The sequence below is a fragment of the Dryobates pubescens genome, chromosome 22 (assembly GCF_014839835.1).
Source record: "Dryobates pubescens isolate bDryPub1 chromosome 22, bDryPub1.pri, whole genome shotgun sequence".
NCBI lineage: Eukaryota > Metazoa > Chordata > Aves > Piciformes > Picidae > Dryobates > Dryobates pubescens.
This window is the reverse complement of record NC_071633.1, coordinates 9,876,912-9,900,092: the sequence shown is the minus strand read 5'-3', so window position 1 is coordinate 9,900,092 and position 23,181 is coordinate 9,876,912. Positions and strand designations below refer to the sequence as shown.

Below are 23,181 nucleotides of genomic sequence, written 5' to 3'. Positions count from 1 at the left end.
AGTGCAATGATTTGTACATATGTGGTGGGAAATCACTGGAGATTGAAGTAGTAAGAAAGCATCTTACTTCTTTTCAAAACTATGAACAAAATCTGTTTTGGCAGTACAAGAACTACCATGTAAATATCTTGATGCACTTTGTTACCTGCAGAAATCACAGTTCAATCCACATACTTTTTATTTCTCCTTTGTTTCAAATGTATATTTGATTCCTTTGTTTAATAGGGAGCATTAAAATTTATTGTAACAGGTTTGTATTTTTCTGACCTATTGGCACAGTCAAGACTACATTATTATTCCTTGTTAAATTTCCATTTTGCAAGTAATAGCAACAACAACTTATCTTTGTATTCTTTGTAAGTTTGATTTCCACACTGCATTCAGATCTCAAAGAATTAAAACTTGATTGATCAGTGCAGATCAACCAGTCTTCAGGAAAATATCTAAAATCCAAAAGTAGAAAACTGAATTTTAAATCTCTCATGTTAATCACAAATAAAAGATCTTTTAAATTAGTTTGATGTAAAATGAGTTACCCTATCCTCCAGGAATGCTGTGTAAGTACTCAAACCAGGGCCACTTAAAGGGTAGCTTAGATTCTTTGAACATGGGCCTAACTTCCAGAAAGATCCTTTCCTTATAGCAGATCACAGAGGATTTTGTTTCCTAGTGCTTTCATGGTACATTATGTGGCTAATTCTGCAACCTGAAAATAGGGCAAAAACCTCCTCACTTTGCCAAAATGATCTAGTTTTAACTATTGCAAGCAGTTGAATCAACATCAGCTTTCATATAACTACCTGGTTTTTTGTTTCTAACCTTCTGCCTTACTAAACTGAAGAAGTACAGAACTTTATTTCTTGGAACTAGAAGTCTCAGCAAAACCAGTTTCTCTGAACAGTTGCAAAATCACTCAGAGAGATTTAAGTCTTTGCTTTTGCTGTAACAAGAAAACGATGCTGTTAAGTTAAACCTAGAATTTGGCTACAGACATGGTCCAGCCTCCTGGTAGAAACAATCTATTCTATATGGACCCTGAATATTTTCCAGAGTAGGTACAATCACCTTTCTCAGAGCTTTGTAGCACTTAACAGTTCATAGATTAAATACCATTGAGTAGTGAAACGAAGAGCAACTAAAATCCAATGTCAAACTGAACTCTTGGGTCAGCTATTCAACATTATCTTTTCAGTGCAATAGACCTACCAGTGCTCATCTATGGCAGAGAAATCTGGATGAGCAGGCCCAAAGGGAGTTACAGCTATATTCTGCAATATGTCATGAGATGCACCAGCCACCCTTACTCTGATGTGAAATTACTCAAGCATGAGACACCCAGACTTGAATCAATAGATGTTGACACCCCTTTGCCCCTTGGCAGAACTCCCCTCACAAATCTGGTGGAATTATAGCTCTGTGATGATAAATAAGAGAATTGCATTCAAAATAAGATGTGCTATACAGCTTTTTTCCACTTTTATACAGCTACTAGATTAAAATCTCCATGAAACGTCACAGATGAGGATGACAAACTTAAAGTAATTTTTGCAGAACATGAAGAAAATTTTCTGTAAGACGACACAATTACATGTATCTTTGTGTAAGTGTGTACATAAGACATAAATACATACCTATGTGTATATGAATAAAAAAATCCTAGCAGAAAAACTCAAATTCAGAGTAGGAGTCAGCTCCAAAAGTATGTAATGCCAAAGCTTGCAAACACTGGTCTCTGTGACTCACCTCCTGGGGTATGTTCCATGCCATATAGACATGGCTTTTAAATTCATCCATCCAGACTTCAGCCACCCGTAGTGCATTTCTCCGGACATGAGCAGTGAGATCTTCTGTGTAGGGTTTATGTGCTCTTTCAATGTGGGCAATCCTGGAGCAAGGCAGAACTTCAATACTTCCTCCACACTGCCATACCTAGAAGAAAAAAAAGACATTCTGCTAGTGAGAGCTCCTCTAGACCACTGTAATTATTTAAATTTAGTTAATACACTGCAATTATTTTACTTCTGTGCTTGTCATTGTTACATATGAGAATAACTACTCAAGACTTTAATATACAGAAGGTGTTTTTAAGAAAGAAATTAGAGAACAGTTATTACCTTGCCTTACTACTACAGTAACTTTACTACAGTATTATATTACATTACCAGTAGCCTCTCAGAGTCTTCCTGTATCAATTTAGCCTTTTTACAGGGCACTCAAAACAGTATCGTCAAGGCTCAAGTTTCTCTAGATTTGTGCAGAGTCCATCTCAATGGACACACACTATTCAGAATCTGGGAATAGCCTTACATCAAAGGGAAACTAAGTTAATCATCAAAGGGAAACTAAGTAATCATCGTAAGATCACTGAAGTTTCAGGTTCTAGAAAGAATGGGAACATAAATGTATCTGATGTTTTGCTTTAAACATAGCTCAGAAAGGACCAACTTTTATTTCTTTTCAGAAGGAGTAACAAAGACTAAGACTGCCCAGTGAAAATGTTCTATGAACTATTTCAACAAACACTACTCCTATAAATGACAATCCATTTATAACTGGCCTGGTTTAGAGCCACGTGCTAGAAAGAAAAAGTCTCCATAACGAGATTGAAAGTTTAAATGGAAATTCTATTTACAAGTGTGCATACAGAAAGCATTCAAGTAGAATGAATACATTCACAAATTAGGCTGAGTCTACCAGGCCAAAACCTTCCAGAGTCTTCCACCCCTACCAACCTCAGCAGGACAAGGAATAGGCCACCCCCACCTCCTCAGGCCTATTGAGGCCTTGTGACGCAGCTCAAAATTCCCCCTGCCTGCCAGAGCAGTCTCCCGCCACGCACCACAAAATAAAGAGGCATGCAGCTCTTCTGGAGGAGAGAAGAGGTATCAGCTAAGCACTGCCTCAAATAGTGTGATACCAGAAACTGGAATAGAATAACAATGTTACAATACCCTGGGGTGGCCAGGCCCATCCCTTAAGACTCTCCTTCTTTTTGGAGGACTTGTCTTTCTGGTCTTCTTAAAGGTACCTGCACCTCAAACCACCACAATAACGTAGGCCACTGTCCCTGCTCAAGTGTGTTTCACTTTTGACAACTGCTGCAGCTGAGCTAATAATGTCCATATTGCTAATTATACGTATTGCATTTATTTCTGATTTTCTATCTCTGTGCTTTCAGCAACAGAGGAAACCTTAACAGTTAGTGAAGTATTTGAATATTTTACATAGAAGGGTTTGTTTTTTTCTTTGTGTCTTGTATTATGTAAACTTCCTAACAAGATCAAGGCAGCCCACTCATAATGGTTGAGTGGATGCTGCTCAGGTGAAAAAGCAGATGTGCTCAAACTGTTTGATGCTGCTGAACAAGTCCTCAGTGTCCCTAAAGCAGGTATACCCACTAAGAAGTGACAGAGTTTGCCTCATGATACTACTAGCAAAGATTCCTGAGGCTTGGTATCCCATACCACAAGGGCAAACAACAAGGGTGAAGGTGCTCCTTCCTTGTACAGCTCACCCAGAAGACAGTATATTCTGGTCTCCCTCCTAGTGGCCGGGGATGTGGGTTGGCAGAACATCATGTTCTGGAGCTGACCTCAGGACCCTCAGGTCTGTCCATCCTATATGCATATGCTTTACTAAGGAGACACTTTGTTCAGTCATTCATTTTATATATTTAGACATCTGGCTTGCACACAGCATTGAGGCATTTGGCAGCTCCTGAGACCAGAAAATGTGGCATGGATTCAGAATGTTTACAAAGCCTTTTCTGAACTGGTGCCTAATTGCATTCAGCATATGCTGGGAGAAGAGATAGAGCCTTGGTTTTCAGAGCCCTCTGGAAGATGGGCTATTCCATGAAACTACTGTACAGTCAAGAAGGGGACTGAAAAGACTTTAGCAGGTCTCCATGTCCAGAACTTAGAAAATCATAAGAGTAAATAAACATAACTGTTACCAGCATCAGGGCAAAACTCAGATGCTCATCAGTATTTAAAAATAAATGGGCAATTCATCTGGCACAAGAATAAATAATCTGGAAACAACACTTTTGTCTTTTCTTTCTAAATATCATATAAAAGAGCAATCCAGTTTAATGATCTAACAAAAATAATAGTTTGTCAAACATTTAATTCTAAATGGCTCAGCTACATTTCCTAATAAAGATGAAATGTGAAGTATCATCAGGCTTTGCTCACACAAAGCCTACTTTTAGTCCTAGCCATTTCTCAATATGGTGCTGACATTCAGCTATAAATTGTTTCAGACTTACTCACAATACATGTTTAAATTAGTATCATAGAAGACAAGGAAGATGTAGAGACGATCATAACTTAACCTAGGACAAGACAGTTCCCATGCTGCACACACAGCCTGCTCTGCCTAGCCTTTGCTCATTTTAGCTTGGGATGGCCTTGATCCAAGTCCAGTATATGAACACCAAATCTTTTGTGGGATTTTCAGTTAGGTCTGAATGCCATCTTGATAACAAGCTGAAGCAATAATTTGCAGTTTATTATAAACTATATTTCCCAGTAAATTTTTAGGATCTGAAAATCTGGAAAGTGGGCTTGTCCATAATTTTAGTAGCAATTCAGTAATCAGTAAAATCTAATTTGACTTCGTTATAAAGTCATGTGTTTTCAAAAAACATCCTGAGATGGCAAAGTCTTTAATGTAGTTTGCACATAACAATTACTCACTGCCTGAATAAACACCAGTTAATCAAACCTGTTGGCCACTCCTTTCCCTCAGACACTGTCAGTCTTTGTTCTGTTTCCAAAGGTTAATTAGTTAGTCTGCAAGAATCATGGATTCACTTAAAATCTTAATGCTAAGAGGGAGCTGTCAATATAGATGCTGTCAGAACAGGCAGGTTGTATTAAACAGCTTCAAAACCTACCCTCTTATTTCAATGCAATCCATGAAAATGTAATTAGCATGCAGTGAAACTGGACTAGAGATATATGCTAATTGTTTCTGTCTATCAAGATGAGGAGAAGACTTTTTAAAGCGGACGGCATAAGAAAACATGATCTGAAGATCTGGGAATCATAATTGATAGTGTACAGCTACAGCACCAAACAAGTAGTGCTAGCCTAGGTGTAGGCTCCAAAGCCTTGCGGGAGCACTTGGGGCGAATGCAGATGCAGTACTTTACAATCCCAACTAGCTCAGATGGTCACATCTAGGAAAATCCATAGGACCTTTCTCTCCTACAAGCATTCTTTGCTAGTGTGTTTATGATACAAGGAGAAAGCTCTCTTCTCCAAGTCCATGGTGCTCCAGTCTTTGTATTTGACCCACTGTTGGATGGTTTTTCAAGACATCCTGAAAAGGTGTAAGTCTCACACCAAAAGTGCAGAGGAGAGACTCATTAATTACTCTGAGCCAACATCTCTTTTACAGAAGACAATTCTTAAGTGTTGTTTTTTTAAACTAATATTTTAGTACTAAGAAATGTATTTTCTTAAATACTCAGCTAGGAGGGAAGTTGCAAAACCTTTTGCAGAGGTCTGTTCTTAATCCAATCAAATTCCTGTAGAAAAAAAGATTTCTTTTGTAGTTAAGAAATAACAATAGCAATTGAAAGGTCAGTTCCTCACAACTTCACACATTTCCCTTGTGAATTCCACAGCTATTCTTTTGCCCTCATTAGCAGCTTTCAAGTTCTCCAGCACTGTTATTTTATGTGACAGCTATAAATAAATACAAAGGTTTAAAATCAGGGAAGCTTTTCTAAATTATCATCCATGACTTTGGCAGGAAGTCTAAAGATAAAAGGGCTTGAAGTAAAATGTTATTATCTCTAAGTATACTGTCACTGCAATTGGTAATACTCGATGACAAACTGACTCATACAAATTGCAAGGAAGAAACTTGGTAATTTCCTAAACTGTGGTTAAAAGGAAAGACAGCACCTTTTCCTGTGGTTTAAGAATGCTTCAACTGTGGTAGCAAAAGGTGGAAATTGCTAGCCATAGTCTTAATTTCCTGTCAAATCCCTAAACATACACACTTGTCAAAAATAACAGATTCTATCATTGTGACACAGTAAATAGCAATTCACTTCTCATTCTGTGAAAGCATCAACTGCAAAACTGTAGCAATGAGTCTCAGGCTTTGCCTTAAGGCAATGGCCCTAAAGTTCTCAAGTATGAATGATTCCTTATCTTTGGGAGTACTTAGCGTGATTGCTGGAGCCCTAGCAATGCAGAAGATTTGGTTTACTTTGGATGAGTTCCTCGAGGTTTTGATCCTGCTGGTTCACTTTGCAAAAATAGTCTTTTAGAAAACTAACACACCAACCGGTGTTCCTCTTCAAGAGTTCTCAAAAGCCACTTCAGGGTTTTCAGTGCTCCCTCCCAAGAAGACCTTAGAAAGGGCTCTTTATTCTTTAATTTCCTGAGGAGATTCACAGATTTGGTATAGCCTCAAGAAGGGTTTAGAGGGCTTCATCTTCCTGAATGGGTTCCTTCATCATTAGCAAAAGGTAGTAAAAATTCCATAAAATACTCAATGTGTTAAGGGACAGCAGCAATGCCAAAGCTAATATTTACAAAGCTGAAAGACTAAATTCAGCAAAAGCCTGTGACCTAAACTAAGTAAAGCAACTGGGAGATGCTAGGAACATTAAATGACTACAGAGAACCTATTTGGGGGGAAAAAAAAAATAAAAAAGAGGGAGGGAATCTCCCTTTTAAATCTTCAGTTGCTATGAGTTATGTGGAGAATTTGCCCGAGCTCTAAGCACTTCTTCCTGTTAATTTACTGAAGCTATAATTGTGGCCCTGCATGAATTTATGTTCACCAAGGTTAATGTAGCCCCACAGAGCAAACCAAACCCATATTTTTGGCACTGGAAGAGCCAGGAAAGCAGAGGACACAAAGCTGCAGAGAGAACACTGGTGGTGGCACAACAGATCAGCTATAACTTCTACCCTGTTAAAGGACCCATGTACTGGGCCATTCAGTAGGATGACACAAGTAAGGCTGCTACAGAAGCAGTACCAAACCAAATGGCTTCCTGCAGCATTCTGCAAAGGCATCAGTATAACATTGCCGTGCTATCATCCCTCACCCATTCCCACCAAACCAAGTGCAGTAATGATAGCATTTGCACAGCCTACAGTGTACAGCAGAGATGGGTGACTCACATCGCTGGAAATGGCTAAATCATCATAGTTATGATTTTTTTAAGAGCAAATTCTATTCACATCTGGAAAATCTGTTTCACTAACAAAGGGTCTCCATTTATATTTAGCTTTACATTTAAATCCACATCCTCTAGTAAATCCTTTTCAAATGCATTTAAACATATTTGACTTTGCATATCTAATCAAAACAATTACAGCTCTGAAGCTGATCCCTCTCTCAAATATTTAATTTATACTTCATTATAAAATTATATAACACTTCTTTACTAAAAGTGTTTCTTTTTATCTCTTTAATCAATGAGTGTTCTTTTCAGGTTGAGGAAACTCAATCTAATAAAAAAATAAACCCTATGTGATGCTGAGCAGTTTATTGGCATGTGCTGTATTCATTAAATTTACACAGATCATGCACTTTCTCCAAGAGTGGCTGGGACCTTGTTTGAAACCACCATTTCATTTGGACTGCAAACAAAATAGTTTAATGATTAAGTGATTTCTCAAAAAATTGAAGCAATTTCTACATTCTATGAAGTCTGCAAATAACAGAAGAACTCATTAAAGATACCCTGAAGATAAAAAAAAAAAAAGTGTGAATTAATTACTACTGTGGATACAACCACCAGTTGACAATATCTTTAAAACATATTTTTGGGAACAATTTAACACAAAAAATATTTGTGAATCCTGTTAATTCTTGTCATTACCATTAATCATTTACTGATAACAAATAAGGAGCCTGATGTTTTACATGCAAGTACAAATGACCTATTTTTAATTCAGTAGCATCAGCTATGTCTGCCATTATTTTGAGTCTGCATTTTTATTTTAGTATCTTGACAAGTAGCTCCAGAGAGGACAGAGAGAAGGGTGAGATACAAAGATGACTGAAATCACGGTTCATGTTTCTAGTGGCAATGGGGGGGGGAGGGGGGGGCGGGGGGGGGGCGCGTTTTGGATTATATCCTGTAAGTTTTTTGATTGTTCTGGACATTTGGACATCTGCCTCTTTAAGCCATACTCACTGGATTAAATACCAGGTTAACCTTTATTTATGTCACATCTCCACTGAAGTCAGATAATCTTCACTCGGTAAGGGCATTAGTTGCAATAAGCACAATCAACAAGAGCCATGCACAGTTATTCCACTGCACTCTCATTGAAGCAGACAGCCCAAATGGTGCAATTAAACACTGAGTCCTGGCCTGAGACACAGAAACTCAGCATCAGAAAAATGGGAATATAGGTGGACAGGAGGAGAAAGAACACACCCTGCTTAAGGAAGCTGTGGTTCTGGTTTACTCCCTACTTCCAGATACTAAATGGGCTGGAAAAGAGAATCATGTCATTGGCATATGCCCCTGCAGAATGGGTGTAAATTTCAAGGTGATTGCCTAGTCCCAGCTCAGAACAGTATACACAGAGCGAAATCAGAGACTGGAATGAGATTTTTTGTAATTACCTCATCTATTAGTGAAGCCCTGGTAAGGTTTTTGAAGACTATTTGACTTATCATCATACAAGCCTGTCATATGTTTAGGTGAACTTATCTATTTGTATGCAAGACTAATTCGTTTCCCTAACCAAGCTGGTAATCTTAATATGAAACTGTAAGCAACCTACAAAACCACACTCCACAATCTAGAAGAATTTTAAAGAGGCAATAAAAGGCTTTAACACAAATAGAAAGTCTCTCAATGTTTAAAGTGTAAATTATCCCTTGAATCTTACTTTTGAAGTCATCATTAATTGCCTCATAGGCCTCATTTTACATTAACTGTGCCTTTATAAAATGCTCTCATTGAAAAAGTAATACATGTAAAGATTCCTCCCATATTAAATGGTTAGTAGTTTCATCCCTCTCAGCTAATTGCTTTATTATGTACTTTTTAAAGTGTTTTGCTCTGCGGGGATTAATTCTGCACGTATCTTCATGAGCTGTGAAACTTCTACAATGCATTGTTAAACTACGTATGTTGTGTTGCTGGTTTACAATTGCAGGAACTGCTCTGTGCCATGTGTTACTAGAAGATAACATGCTTCAAGGGTCCCTGAGGGCATGTGGCTTCATTCAGTTCCCTTTCAAATGTGTCTATCTCATTGCTAGGCACAGCAAATAACTGACACATAAATCACTACACTGCCAAGTTTAAGTCATGAATAGGAAATAAAATAAATTATTTTTCATTTTAAAAAGGAAAAAACACAGCAAACTGAATAACCAGATCACCACTGGGTTTGTGTTCATGAAGCACCTTACTGCACTGCCCATCTTTTATAGTTTTACTTTCTCTTCCTTAACACAGCTGTACTTAGCTTCATCAGTTTGGTTAATCTTGCATTAACTTTAAAGACTTCAGCAATACCAGAATACCAACCTAAGAACAGAACAGAGTATTTTGAGTTGGAAGGCACCTATAATGAATATTTAGTCCAACTACCTGACCAGTTCCAGGATGACCAAAAGCTGGCTGCCAGGGCATGCTGCTGGATCCTTTTGAGCAGCTCTCAACCAGCACCCGCAGATTCCTTTCTGCAGGGATGCTCTCCAGCCATTTCTCTCCCAGTTTACACTTGTGGTCCATGTTCACTGTTCTAGCTGGAGGATCTGGCATTTGGACCTGTTAAATTTAATCCCATTAATCAGAGCCAGATGCTCTAAATCTATCTAGATATCTCTGCAAGGCAGAGAGAGAGAGTCAGCAGCACTTCCCAGTTTGGTATCATCATTAGATTTGCTAATAGTGCATTCAACTCCTGGATCCAGATCAGTGATACTGAACAAAACTGGAACAGCCATGAGGAATGTCACTGTGGACTGGCCACCAGCCAGATGTAGCCCCAATCACTACAACACTTTCAGTTTTGTCCTTCAGCCAGTTCTTCCCCCAGCACTCCATCAACATGCTTATCCCATAGCTGGAAATGGAAAAATCACTGGTCCCACATTTGTGGTCCTATGACTCAGGGCACTAGGCAGCCCAGAATCTATCCATGTAATTAAAGACTGTGGAAAGAAAACACCACATGCCTCCTCTTTTTCTTCATCCCAATTAGTCAAATTACCATCTTCAGCAAGTATCAACTCATTGTTCTCTTTAGATATCCTTCTGCTATTAAATGTACTTAAAAAACCTTTTGTTATCTAATGCAGCACCAACCACTTCCAATGTAACTGAGCTCTGGCCTTTTCGTGTCTTCTCCCTGCATGTATGAACCACAGTTCTGTGCTCTTCTTGTGAAGCCTGACCTTTCTTCCAGAAATCACACAACTTCCTTATCCTCTGGAGTTCCATGAGAAGTTCCTTTTTCAGCCAACCTGGTGTTCTGCCCTGTTTGCTTAAGATACAAGTAAATGTATCTGGCTTTTACAGCTTTAACCAAACATGCTGGATCCATCCTGGTGAATTCATCCCAGTCATCCACTCAGTTCTCTTACACCACAACAATCCATTGCTCTCCAACACTGGTCTTCCTCTAATCTTCGTTAGATTGAGGCCTACAGTACTAAAAGCTCTCCATGAGAAATCTCACCTCAGCATCATATTAAAACAAATATGGAATCTTCACAGACTAGGCCATAAAGAATTGTAATACCAGAAGCCACAAAGACACTGACACCAAGCTGTGACTTAAAGTGCAGAGAGATAGTAAACATGAGGCTATCTTATAAAAATGCACTAATTCACATCTCACCTGAAGCCACTGATTTGTAAGTGTATATTGACTTACAATTGCTCCACTTCTTTCTCTATTACTATAAAAAACAACTAATTTCATAACACATCAGAATATGTGTATTAACTACCCAGCTGGTAATGTGCAACCACACAGCCACAACCAACGAAAAACCTCTATGTGCCCTGTTCTTCTTCCTTGCAGGGTATAGTGATGCCACGTGCTGGTGCTGTATCACTATTTGCTTTCCTGTGGGAGCAGCTAATAAAATGTTCTCTCCTCCAAAAGGGCAAATCCACAAAAATGATTCACTGGTAATGTGGTCTGTATGTATAATTACACATGCCATAGCTGTAGGTTACCTGCTGAGGCATTCATGGGCAACAGCATGGGGGGAAAAGTAAGAATCAGTATCTCCACTGTAGGTTTAACATAAAACCAGAACAAGCCAGAGAATGTTGGATTTTTATGATGCCATGACTGACACCTGTTTGGAGGCATGACAGTTCCTTACTTTATTCTCAATAGAGGCTGGTGGGATTTTTCATGTTGCAATTACAACCCTGTAAATAGTTTTAGTCTGTGTCACCTGGGGATTCAGGCTGTTAACACTTGCCAAAACAATATTAACCTTAGCAGTATTTCTGGTCACACTGAGAAGCCACTTGTTACACAGGGTGCTAGGCAAGTACTTACACCACTGCCAAGAAATTGTTTTTACCTTGGTGAAAGTGTGGGCTTTGAAACACATTGGCTACATCTTGTAAGAAATAACATTTGATCAATCTTCACAATTTTTTCTTGCAGACTTCAATCTAGAAATGATCTCTTCATTCACAAAATGGATTAAAATAATATAGATAGCTTTCGATTTAAAGTTTTAATGTAAAGGTAAGGAGAAATCACTGCCTTAAAAATAGCATTTAAATGTTATCTAAAAGTAGCAAGTAGGAATAGTCTTATTCCCATATTTCTCAGCCTTTACCCTTTGCTCATAATCAATCTACTGCTGTTGAACAGCACCTGTGATCATACCCTAAGGATTTCTTTCTGCACAGCAAATTATTCTCTGCTGGGAAAGGCTATGGCCTACTTATTACATCAAGTTAAAAACATGGCTTTAAAACCACAGTAAGTGACGGCACTAATCACTGCAACAACAGGGAACATCTAGATCAATTTTCCTGAAGGAAAATTGAGAAAATTTAGAGAAGATCTACATTGCTCAGTGGAGTGCCATAAAAGGGGACCCAGCAGTAAGGACAAAAAGGGATGCTGTGGACATGTGACACATCCCACTGTTTACTTCCCATGCAAAGAGTTCCAAAGTACAGCAGCTGCGTAAAAATCCTCCACTCTGTCCTTTCCCTGTCAGCCTCTCGGTGTTCCTAATACAGCAGTTTGTGAGGCAGCATGGTAAATCACAAACTGATTAACATTCACACTGCAGTTTAAAAAGAGTAACACTGTATAGCTTTACTTCTGGTGTTCAGAGACAGTGAGTATAGGGCAGCCATTCAGACAACTACACTGGCAGAGCCAAAGCACTGGTGTGCTGCAAGACAGAACAAGAGGATGGGAAGGAGAAGGAGGAGAAAATGTTAACAAATGTAGCTGTTTAAGCCTATGTGCCGTGAAACTACACTACACTTCAGCTTGTACACTGTGGTAATGGTTGCAATAAGCAGTGTGAGCAATCTGGCAGTGCAGGCCTAGAGCCTGACATGGTGGTAGGCCGTGTCCAGCCTGGGTGCGGAAGTGGCTAGCAGTATAGCAGAATAGTGCTGTGCCTGCACCGTGTAACCAAAGCAGGACGCTGGTAGCTATAAACACAGAGAGTTATCTCAGAATAACAGGACGCACACCTGCATCAACAATCTTGTGTGTTATTACTAGTTTAACCAATAATCTATAGTAATAGTGTGTGGTCACTCGTGAGGGGCCAGTGAAGCCATGCCAGCAATGCCCTCCGAGTCTATATAAGTTGTAAAGGTTTTCTTACTGCGCACTTCTTCTATGCACTTCTTACTAGCCTGTCAGCTCTACTGTCTGCTCTGTACTATGCTTGCATTATAATCGAACAATACTGAAGCAATAAAGGAACAATACTAGATCATACTGATCAGCTGTATTGATTCCAATCTCCGTCGTCACCAAAGTATACTGTGCAAAAACTTTCCTTAATAGAAACAGACATCTATTTACATGTAACGTATTAGCAAGTTCATGTAATTCATGGCCTGTATTAAAAACACTGACAAATAAAATTGCTGGAAGAAGTCCAAAATGTTTTTAGACAAATAAAGAGATTTGAGAGCAAATGCAAGTATCTGCACTTGTTCATGATTACCAAAATAAACACTCTTGCAAGGGAATATTAGAAGAAAGAGATCTCAGATGAGAAACAATTAGGATATACAATTAATTTGGAGTGGAAACGACTGGGCATGTAAGCCAGCAACAGGCTTCTGGGCAGTGTATGAAAGATACTGGGTTAACTAGTCAGCAGCGAAGAATCATGATCCCAGAAGTTGGGGTAAGAGGTGGTTAAAGATGACTACATAGATAGACAGGGGAGAGAAAGAGAGTAGTACAGCAAATAAAAAAATGTGTTCCTAAAAATCAAATCCCACACCACCCCCCACAACCCAAATGAACAAAAAAGAAAATAACTTCTGGAATTTGAGGGGGCAGGGAGGGGAACTCAATTCAATCAGGGAAAGGTATGATGGACTTTGACATCAGCTTGCTCTGCAACAGAGAAACAATATCACATGGACAATACCCTCAAAGAACACTGAGATTATTTCCTGGTCAAATAACTCGTTTTGGTACCTCTGTTCACAAACTGCATTCCTCTAGTTCCCCACTAAAAGAAAAAGCATCAGCTTTACCTAAGTTCTACAGGCAAACTGCCAGACTGACAAGAACTGAAGGAGATATATTTATTAGAACATTATTTTGTTGCAAATACAACTAATTTTACTATGGCAACATACTGTATGAAAGTCATGTGTCATACTCAGAACTATAAATTCAGTGTTCTTCCTGGGTCAGCTGATTTGAAATCCTGATGTATCTTTTAGCAATCCATGCCTTTTCTCTTAAAGAGCTATTACCTTCTAACAAAATTTCCTCTTACCCATTTAACATTTATATTCTGGGGAACATGAACTCATCTGCAAGCACAGAGTCTTTCTGGAATACATAATTACTCTAACTCAAAGCCTGGGTTGAATATTCCCTTGATTCTGATGATGATTTAGTTTGTGACCTGAGGCAAATCGCTGAATATTTGTTCAGGCATCCCTAAAAGTGGTGCAAACAACTTTGTTAAAACAGAAGCTTTGTCAAGCATGTAGACTGCTTTAAAAGACAAAACTATTGCTATAGGCTTGCTGACCTCAGCAGGAATTAGAAGCCTACTGAAAACTAGACTTGAACCACATAATGCAGGATCTAATTGATTGTAATGGATTTGTAGGGGCTCCCATAACTATAGAAGCAGAGCCCAAGTAAGAGCAAGAAATGCTGATCTCACACTCACATTTTGTTTCTGCTCTAATACAGTTACCTACGTGCTTCCTATCTAGTCTCTTGCATAGCAACGTGATTCCAGTTTACCCTCCAAATGCAATCTGGTCCCTTAAAACCACACTTAAGTCCATTCAGTTGGGAATGATGGAACATAAACCAAAAAGAAGCATCATTCATTCCAATGTGGATTTAAGAATTTGATTCTGTAGCACAATAAATGAACCTTTCAAAAATTCCAGATAAAGTGACCAAGCTGCTCAGAAAGGATGCTGCCAAGTCCTGCACCAACCAGCTTGCCTTTACTTTCTTATGGGGCAAATAAACAGCCTGGAAAGAAAACTTGCTTCAGGAAAAAATATAGCATTGCTTCTAAAACTCAAAATGTGTTCATATTTTGAACTCATCTTTCAGCTTCTAGCTCAAGGCAACAGACCTCCATTAATATTTAACAATTGATATTTAATATTTTACAAATGTTATTACAAAGCCACAGACCAGGGTAAAAATACTAGGAGTCAAAATAATACACCAACTTACACATGAATAAAGCTGAGCAGAGAAACTGATTTATCAGGCAAGAGAATAATTATGCAGTCAAAGACCTGTTTTCTTTGGCTTGTTACCATTTACTAGCAATGGCTGCTTCAGATACAGTTTCCAATAGTTGGAGAGCCTCCTCCCCTCATGTAACACAAATAACTAAGTATTTGTGCAGACCATGAGGTGACAAAAACGCCTCCTGAGTGAGAACACTGGGATAAGTCTCCATTCCCTCAGGGTATAATCCTGTCCCTGCACAGCAAAATCCACATTACTTCAGCTGAAAACAAACCAAGACACAGGTATAGTTTACCCTTTACGATGAAGAGAAATCCTAAATAGGTAGACTGTGCTTCTCAGAAGCATCTCAGCTGGGAGATTAAATCTCATCTCACACCACTGAGGATGTAGCTGCTAACAAAGCAAATGGAGAATAAGGCTTTGACTCTGTGCACAGAGACAGTGATTTACCCAGTCCCATCATGACATGACACTGCAGCTGGTCTGCATGAGTTTTACATCCTCTGGAACAAAATTAGTAAGATGGGACCATGTTCTACTTGGTGTTTTAAGAAAAGCAGGTAGCTGAAATGATCTAACTCTTGCTGCTATTTCTGTTAGTTGAAAGAAACGTCTCCTGCTCTGGTAGATGTTTGCTCTTACACACTTAAGCAGAAAATTTCCCAGTGAAAGAACTGACTTCTACTGCCTAAATACTGTAAAGAATGAGAGCAGACTGTGTGAAATTTGCTTAGAAATTCAAGCCATGAAAAAAATTAAGGGACTTTCACTAGGTGTCAACACTATCACATCAGAGAATGTGGCACACAACATCCTTGTGCTGGCTAGGGTGGATCCCAGGCCAGTTAGGGCACATAGTGTCTGCCTCTTTACCCCTACATGAAATGTGTATCTCAAAGCAGAACACTAGATTAAACTAGATACTGCTAACAAAAGGGGAATGGCAATGAAAGATGAAGCACAGTGAGCAACCTGTAGTCATGGATTGGAGAGCATTATTTTAAAATGGAAATATCATTTACTGCATTAATACTGTAATTATAATGTACCTTTTGTAGAACAATTATTGTCTTTATTAAGTGATTAATCATGGACCTCACAGCTGAATGCAACACAAGTAATGGAGTGGTGCTGGAGAGATGAACATACAATTCAGCAGCACAGACACATCATATGACCTTAAATCTCCTGCTGACTGCAGTAGCCCACACAGTCCTACCTAAAGGAAAAGAAAAGCAGCCCATGGCAACTGCACCTCTAGGGACAAGTGCTTTGGATGCACCTGAATGACAGGGCTGCCCACTAAAACATGAGAGCACACACAAAGAAGCCACCTGTATTTTGCCAGGATGCAGAGTATGGCCCTAGGTGGCACAGCAGCAGGTGGCAGAGGGAAGAAGCTTGCTTTTCATGTGGAACATCTGTGGAAATAATACTGTGCTTCCCCAAAACTCTAATATTTTGCTGTACATTTATATTCATCCTGGTATTATCTGGGATATTCTGAGCATTGTGAGAAGAGTTGGTAATAAACTGCTGAAAAATCTGTTCATTACAGCTTAGTAATTTGTTTTGATATAGCCAAGTCAGGGTGAAGTTAGATGAGACAGCATGCATTATACTACCTTGCACACTACAATCTGTTACAGATGAAAGTATTTTATATAGGTCAGGCACTGCTTCCCTAAAGACAGACAAAAGCCATAAGGAAATCAGAGCGGTGTTGGGACTTATTCCAGTGACCAAGTCGACTCCAAAGTTTCAATTATGCAGAGATTTGCATCTCTCTGGTCTTGTTGATCAAAGTACTCTTCCCAATCAACCTTTAAAGGCTAAGCATATTATCTCATCATGCAAAACTACATAAAGCTCCTCATGTTCACAAGGAGACAATAGTTTTGCCAGCTGAAAGAAGAAAAGAAAAATCAGAGTGACACTGATTTTCAACTCATCACAACACTGAGCTGAAAATCAGATTTTGGGAACAGAAAGCGGCTGTGGCCCTCGCAGGGAGGAGAAAGGTGAAAAGCAGCCTTGCATTTCTCTCTCCCTTTCCTTGAAACTGTGTTCTAGTGTAGCTGAGGGGAGACCTGTGTTTCAATCTTGCTGCAATAGCACTTTATCATTGACAGGTTCAGGAAAAAGAACTGCAGAATGCAGAAGCAAGAGTGAGCATTTTTGGTTTATCTCAGAGTCTCAGCAGATAATTCTGTATTTTTAAAATAAATTCCTCCCCCCTCCCCCCACTGTATAACAGTATGCTTTTATTCTGTCAACAAAAAGACACAAAATACATTTCATATCAGAGTGCAGAATGCAGTTTTGTTACACAGATCATACCATTTTTCATTATCACTTATCTAAGAATTTCTCTTGTATCAAAAACCTGAAAGATTCCCAAATAGAGCAGCACTGTACTTTCAGAATGGGATTTGGCTGAAGAGATATAGAAAGTACACAAATCACAGACAATACTGCACACAATAAACAGATGGATAGTATATGTGGAAGAAAATATGTGCATTTACACACTTTATGAATATCTTAATTCCCCTCCAGAGGAAAACCAGCATAAATATCATTATATTCCAGTTTGTTCCATAATGATTTTTCCTAATTTAAATAGACCAAGTAATTTAGGGAGGCTTCTCCCATTATGCCTGTGAGAAACTATCCTTCTTGCTGAGTCTAAGATCACAGGTAAGCAGGGAGTTTTAAGTATCATCTCTTCAGAACTTTAGCACTGTTACTTGAATGAAAGAATAGTAACAAATTCTGTATTTCTATTGTTGTCCCAGATAAGCTCTTAAAAATGTATAGGGGCTTGGGCTCTTTTTAACTCCCCTCACAAATATAACTCCCCATCCACAAATACAACTTACACTCCTGCAGAGCTGTAAATCTCCCTTTGCATGCCATCATCCATACATTTTTGACTGGTATTCTCCCTTGCAGTAAGAAGTAAGCTGTGTTTTAAATGTAAGCCGTCAGTGCTGGCTGGTTATAATCCTTACCCTGATTCCAAGCTCCACATTCTCCCCTCCGTATACTTCCATGCCTTCATCCAGCAAGCCAATCTCTTGGAAATATTCTCTGTCTACTATGAAGCACCCAATCAATGCAGGACTTCTGAAAGAATAAACCAGTCACAACCAAAATTAGCTGACAGAATATGAACAATTTGACTATTCGAAACCAGATTATAATTGCTGTTCCATCAAGACAGATTCCTAGGGAGGTATTTCTCAAACAGCTTTACTCAATTTCCCTCTAATTTTCTTGATTCTGTGGTGAAATAAGCACCACTGAAGGAAAACAGAGTCAAAACTATTGGACATATATATTCATATGCTCAACACAAGTGGTAACAAATCTGGATGCAGTGAGGAGATTTGGAGGTACCTACTCCCCTCTCCAAAGTAGGGTATAATTCTGTACCAGTCTAACAATACTCTAAAGATGACAAGAAGTACAGAGCCAGATATACCAAAGCATGGATCTAATACAGTCTTTGTTTACACACTATCAGTGGACCATCATTAACCCCTGGGACATAACACAGCTGTAAAGCTATGTGACAGTATTAGAAAGAATAGAACTGTCAGATCAGTTCTGCTTGTGTAATACATTTGCAAAGAAAAGTCTGTTTCTGGCCCGTTACCACAAAAGTAGCAGATAAGACATTTGGAGAAAGCAGTGCTGAGCATTGACGTCTACCATTTTCAATTCAGCTATATGCTAATAACAAGGACATCTATTTTGAAAGATCTGAAAACAACAGTTTTCTTGATGACTATGTAAGAGTCAAAGACAAAAGTTGAAGAGGACAGCTCAAGGACATTTAACTAATTTAAGGTTACAGACAGTAAAAGTTATGACATAGCTGTGACCACTGAGCATCTGTTGTATCTAGATGAGCACTGTCAGTGACACACTTATCTAGGTCACAGTTGCATGCTACCTTATTGGAGCAGTTGTGTTCTCCAGTTTCCACCAGGACTTCGGAGGGTTCAGGTATCGGCACCACAGCTCCCAGTCAAACCCCTGTGCTGAAAGGGGATACTCCTCTATTTCAAAATTATCATACTTAATGTTATCAAATGAAGGAGAAATGACCCTTTTCCTGTTTTCTTTTATCCTAGTGAGCACTGGTTCAGCCCTTAAAGAAAAAAGTATTAAGATTGTATCAGGAGGAGCACAGCATTTAGCACTTGATGGAAATCATAAAATCATAGAAGAGATTGGGTTCGAAGGGACCTTGTAAGGTCATCTAGTCCAACCCCCCACATAAATAACAGCTTATGCTGTACATTTCAGAAGGGGAAATTCCACAGCTGTTACCGAATTCAGAGCTCCCTTTCCTTTGAGATGGAGTTTTGACGGAGCAAGCTCTGCCCCAAAATAACACACTGCAGCATTTTATCTAGGATGCCCTATTATTAACCTTGATGTTAGCTGGTGAATGAAGAAATAAGTATCTGCATATTATACCCTTGCTACCAAATAGCAAGACCTTCAGGCTCTCAATATCAAGGACATCAGGATCAGAGATAATAATAGATTATTATCCTAGGGACATAAGTTCCCGCCTTTTTACTATCTTTCTTACTCAAGAATGGAAAGAAGCGTTAAATCCATACTGCACAAGTTCAAGTACATGGGTTCAGTTATATGCTGGTTTTGCACAAAGCAGCAACCTCAGTGCCAAAATGATACTACATTGTTTACACTTTAGAACATAAAAGAAACATAATATTTTTAATTAAAAGAAGATAAATTTGTCCCTATGGGCAAAGGGCCACATTATCAGAGAAGGCTTTTAACATGCAGTTTTCCAATAGAGTTTAAATACATTGTAATTAGACCAGTAGATAACTCACGTTATAAAAACACATCTGGATTGTTACTCAGCACAACTACATTTTTCATGCTTGTATCCATGACTGTGTCTGAATCTGAAAAGGGCAGTGTCCTAACTTACCCTCTATATACAAGAGAAATGTCATTAAGTACTTCAGAAACAGTGCTCAGAAAAGCTCCTTTGGTCAGAAAAATTCAAGGAGACACATACCATCCCACATTGAATTCCACGTGGGCATCAAAGAGAGCAACTACTGGTGCTGTGGCTACTCTCCATCCACTAACTCGAGATCGAATCAGCCCTTCTTGTTTGCTGTGTCGAACAACCTTGATGAAACCAGGCTTACGGGCATTCACTTCATCAACGTACTTATTTAGTTTCTCCTTGAGCTCTTCTGTGGAAAGGAAAGAATTAGATGTTAGATCAGCCCAACAAGATGTAAAAAATCTGTTCTTTCAGCAAAACATGATTCTTCAGACATGGAAATACTCTTTTTTGTTTTAACTGCTATTGACAATTCTCAAACAGTCAAATCTGAAAGAAGGCAAAGAGAAAGTAGAAGGATCATAATTTATATAGTGCTAAAACTTCTCAGTGTAACTTTAGATTTTAAGACTGACATCAGAGCCCTACCACTGTTTAACATCAACATGCCACAAAATAAAGCACTCAATCATAAAGTATCATAGCTATATAAATGCATATTATGTTACTGTAGCAACAAATGAGAGGTGACCAGTTCCCAGGGTGGTTGGCTTATCAAACAGATCTGGACAATACACACTAGAACAATGCAATAGAAAATTAAAAGCAAGCACACTTTAATTTGCCCCATTAAAAGCTCATTCTTGGAAAGGAGGTGGATGTGTCCTCTCTTAGGGTGACAAAGAAGAACAGATATTTCACAAGGAGTCCTAACCCAAAAGGCTGTTACAACCCCTATGACCTTAGTGGACCTAATTCCCTGAGGTTATGAAGGAAAGGCCAAGATGGTCAATCACAAAGACTCGTTAAATTCACCCCTCTCTGTAAAGTTTCTAAGATAGTCACCAGGTGCGATACTCTTGTATCTGGTTGCACTGGCACTGCAGGACTGTGCATGCCGCACACCTTTGTGTAAATTAACTCTCTGCATGGAGTGAGAGAATACTGAAGAAAAGTGCTGATAGTTACAGTTCTTCAGAAAGAAAGAATTGAAAAGAAATAGCCTGATGACTATGTCCACCAGAGTGTTCAAACTGCAACTATATGCCTAGACTTTTCCACATTATATTGCCAATATCTATTCAAATTGTTTATTGGTGGCTGTATCACCTTAAACAAACAAGACAAAGCGTTTGCACGCATAGCTTACAGCACTGTTCTGCTTGTGTTACATTTGCTGCATATTGAGCAACGCATTTTTCCTTTACAGAGAAAAAAAAAATTACATTCAGGTTTTCTATCATGCAAGTGCAAAGCCACATGCTCTTTTTGTTCATCTCCTAACACACAGATTTATAAAAGCACAAAACTATTACACCACCCACTAGCTAAACGCAGTTTAAATTCAAAAGACGACATTTACATTACTGAAATTGTGCCCGCCTAAAAACAGTGTAAACCAGTTCTCGATTCCCAAAACGTAACATTGTGGAGGGTGGATATCAAGACAGGAAGATCAAAGCTTTGTTCTCAGCGTAAGTGGCTGTTCATAGCTTTTCAATACCAGGAAGCTTTGTTTGCTACAACAATGCAGCATCACCACTGAGTATAAAATACACAAAAGGAAAGCAGGCGCTAATCAAGGACTCGAAAATCAGTACTCTATCAAGAGGCATTGTTCTCTCAATCACCTTCATTTTTAGCAAAGTGGGCCATTCTTACTCCTGTCAAATACTTTTCCCAACGTGGGCTGACTTTACAAGCTTGAGTAAACGGAATCTTTTTCATAGCTAGGTGTAGTACAGAAATAGGTGGAAAAGGAATCTTGGCTTGCTATTAGTGTGACTTCAGATGCAAATTATAGCTGTGACATTTAGTAGGCAGTACACACTTCCCATTTTCTGTTACACTGCAGCTTTTTGCAAATTAAGTGAATGTCCGGAGAGAGAATCAGAGGAACCTTGGAGGCTTATCCATGGTCCGTCAGTATGGAGGGATTCTTCCCTGGACTTCAGTACCAGTCTCAGGAGGCAGAGGAAACTGCTGAATTTTACCAGCTCTTCGATACTGGTTTACTGACTTTGTAGCAAGCCCACAGGAGACAATGCAATATTTTGCAGACAAGGCATTTTCTGGCCTTCGTTATTTAAAACACATTAGCCTTGCTTTGCAAAAGCTGAGCTCTGAGCAGAGCATTATGTGCACTCTTTGTCTGACAAAACTTATTGGGCAGACTCTAGAAAAATCTACTTAAAAAATGTAACATTTTCACTCAGTCACTGGACACAGCAGACATGTAAATGAAGTTTTAAAAGGCAATATTTTGGGAAGAACATTAAAGATGCCTTAGCAGGATATTTAAGTCAGTTTTTTTCCGTGCATTCCATGTTTTCCTGAGTTCTACATGAGAAATCTGAGTTCAGCTGTCTTTGACAGTTTTAGAGCATCCTACCCAACTGGACTGAATGATGGGGCTCTCCCTGTAGAACTGATCATACACTTTGTGATGGCATTGATAATTTTCAGCAATATATGCTCTGGCTGCATGCATGCTCTGTTTTTTTTTTCCACTTCAGATTTGTTGCCTGAATAATAAACAGCCTTTTTCATTAATTATTGTGCTTCACTGCTTTATGCCACCATAGGGAGAAGAAAGAGAATGAGCAAATGTGTCATCTTCAGTACACTGTTGATTCCATTTCTAATTATGGAAACAAACAGATACAAAAGATAGATGAGTTTGCCTTAGCACAGAATCTCTCAAATAAGGACTCAGTTGGAGTAAGATGAATGAGTATCTGCAGCTGGATAGAAAGAGCAGCCATATATGGAATGGGGAAGTGGTGCTGGTCTGGCACTTGGCACTGGGGCACTCTACCACCTTTCTCTATATGATACAAATGTCTGGAGAGCACAGCACAACTCTCCTCATAAATGTAGAGAGCATAATTCATCTGCCATAATTACACTAAATATTAAGATAATTGATTACTAACATTTCGAAGAGGTTGGGTTTGTTTGTAACAGATTCACAGAGATTTTGTTTGTCAAGTTTCCCTATTCAGCAACATCAAATAGTGAGGAAGAATTTGTGCAACTTTGCCTTTTTAGGAAAGGGTGGAAGCAGGGCAGGGTGAAGGCAAGGAGCAAGAGGAGTCAGAAGACACCAGGCATCCCACAGCTATGGAGGTTGGATGTGAAGGGATCATTTAGTTCATGAAAATCTCGTCAAAAGCCATCTTCCTTTCA

General features: G+C 39.0%; 1 protein-coding gene across 1 annotated transcript in view; it reads right to left on the bottom strand.

The window, feature by feature from the left end:
• The window catches only part of GALNT18 (polypeptide N-acetylgalactosaminyltransferase 18), a 178,862-nt gene that overhangs the window by 40,242 nt on the left and 115,439 nt on the right, over window positions 1–23,181 (bottom strand). The window contains exons 5-8 of the mRNA XM_054172020.1: window positions 19,999–20,182; window positions 18,889–19,086; window positions 17,942–18,056; window positions 1,744–1,929 (exon numbers count right to left, since the gene is read on the bottom strand). Coding sequence (XP_054027995.1) covers window positions 1,744–1,929; window positions 17,942–18,056; window positions 18,889–19,086; window positions 19,999–20,182 — 683 coding nt within the window. The remainder of the gene's footprint in view (window positions 1–1,743; window positions 1,930–17,941; window positions 18,057–18,888; window positions 19,087–19,998; window positions 20,183–23,181) is intronic.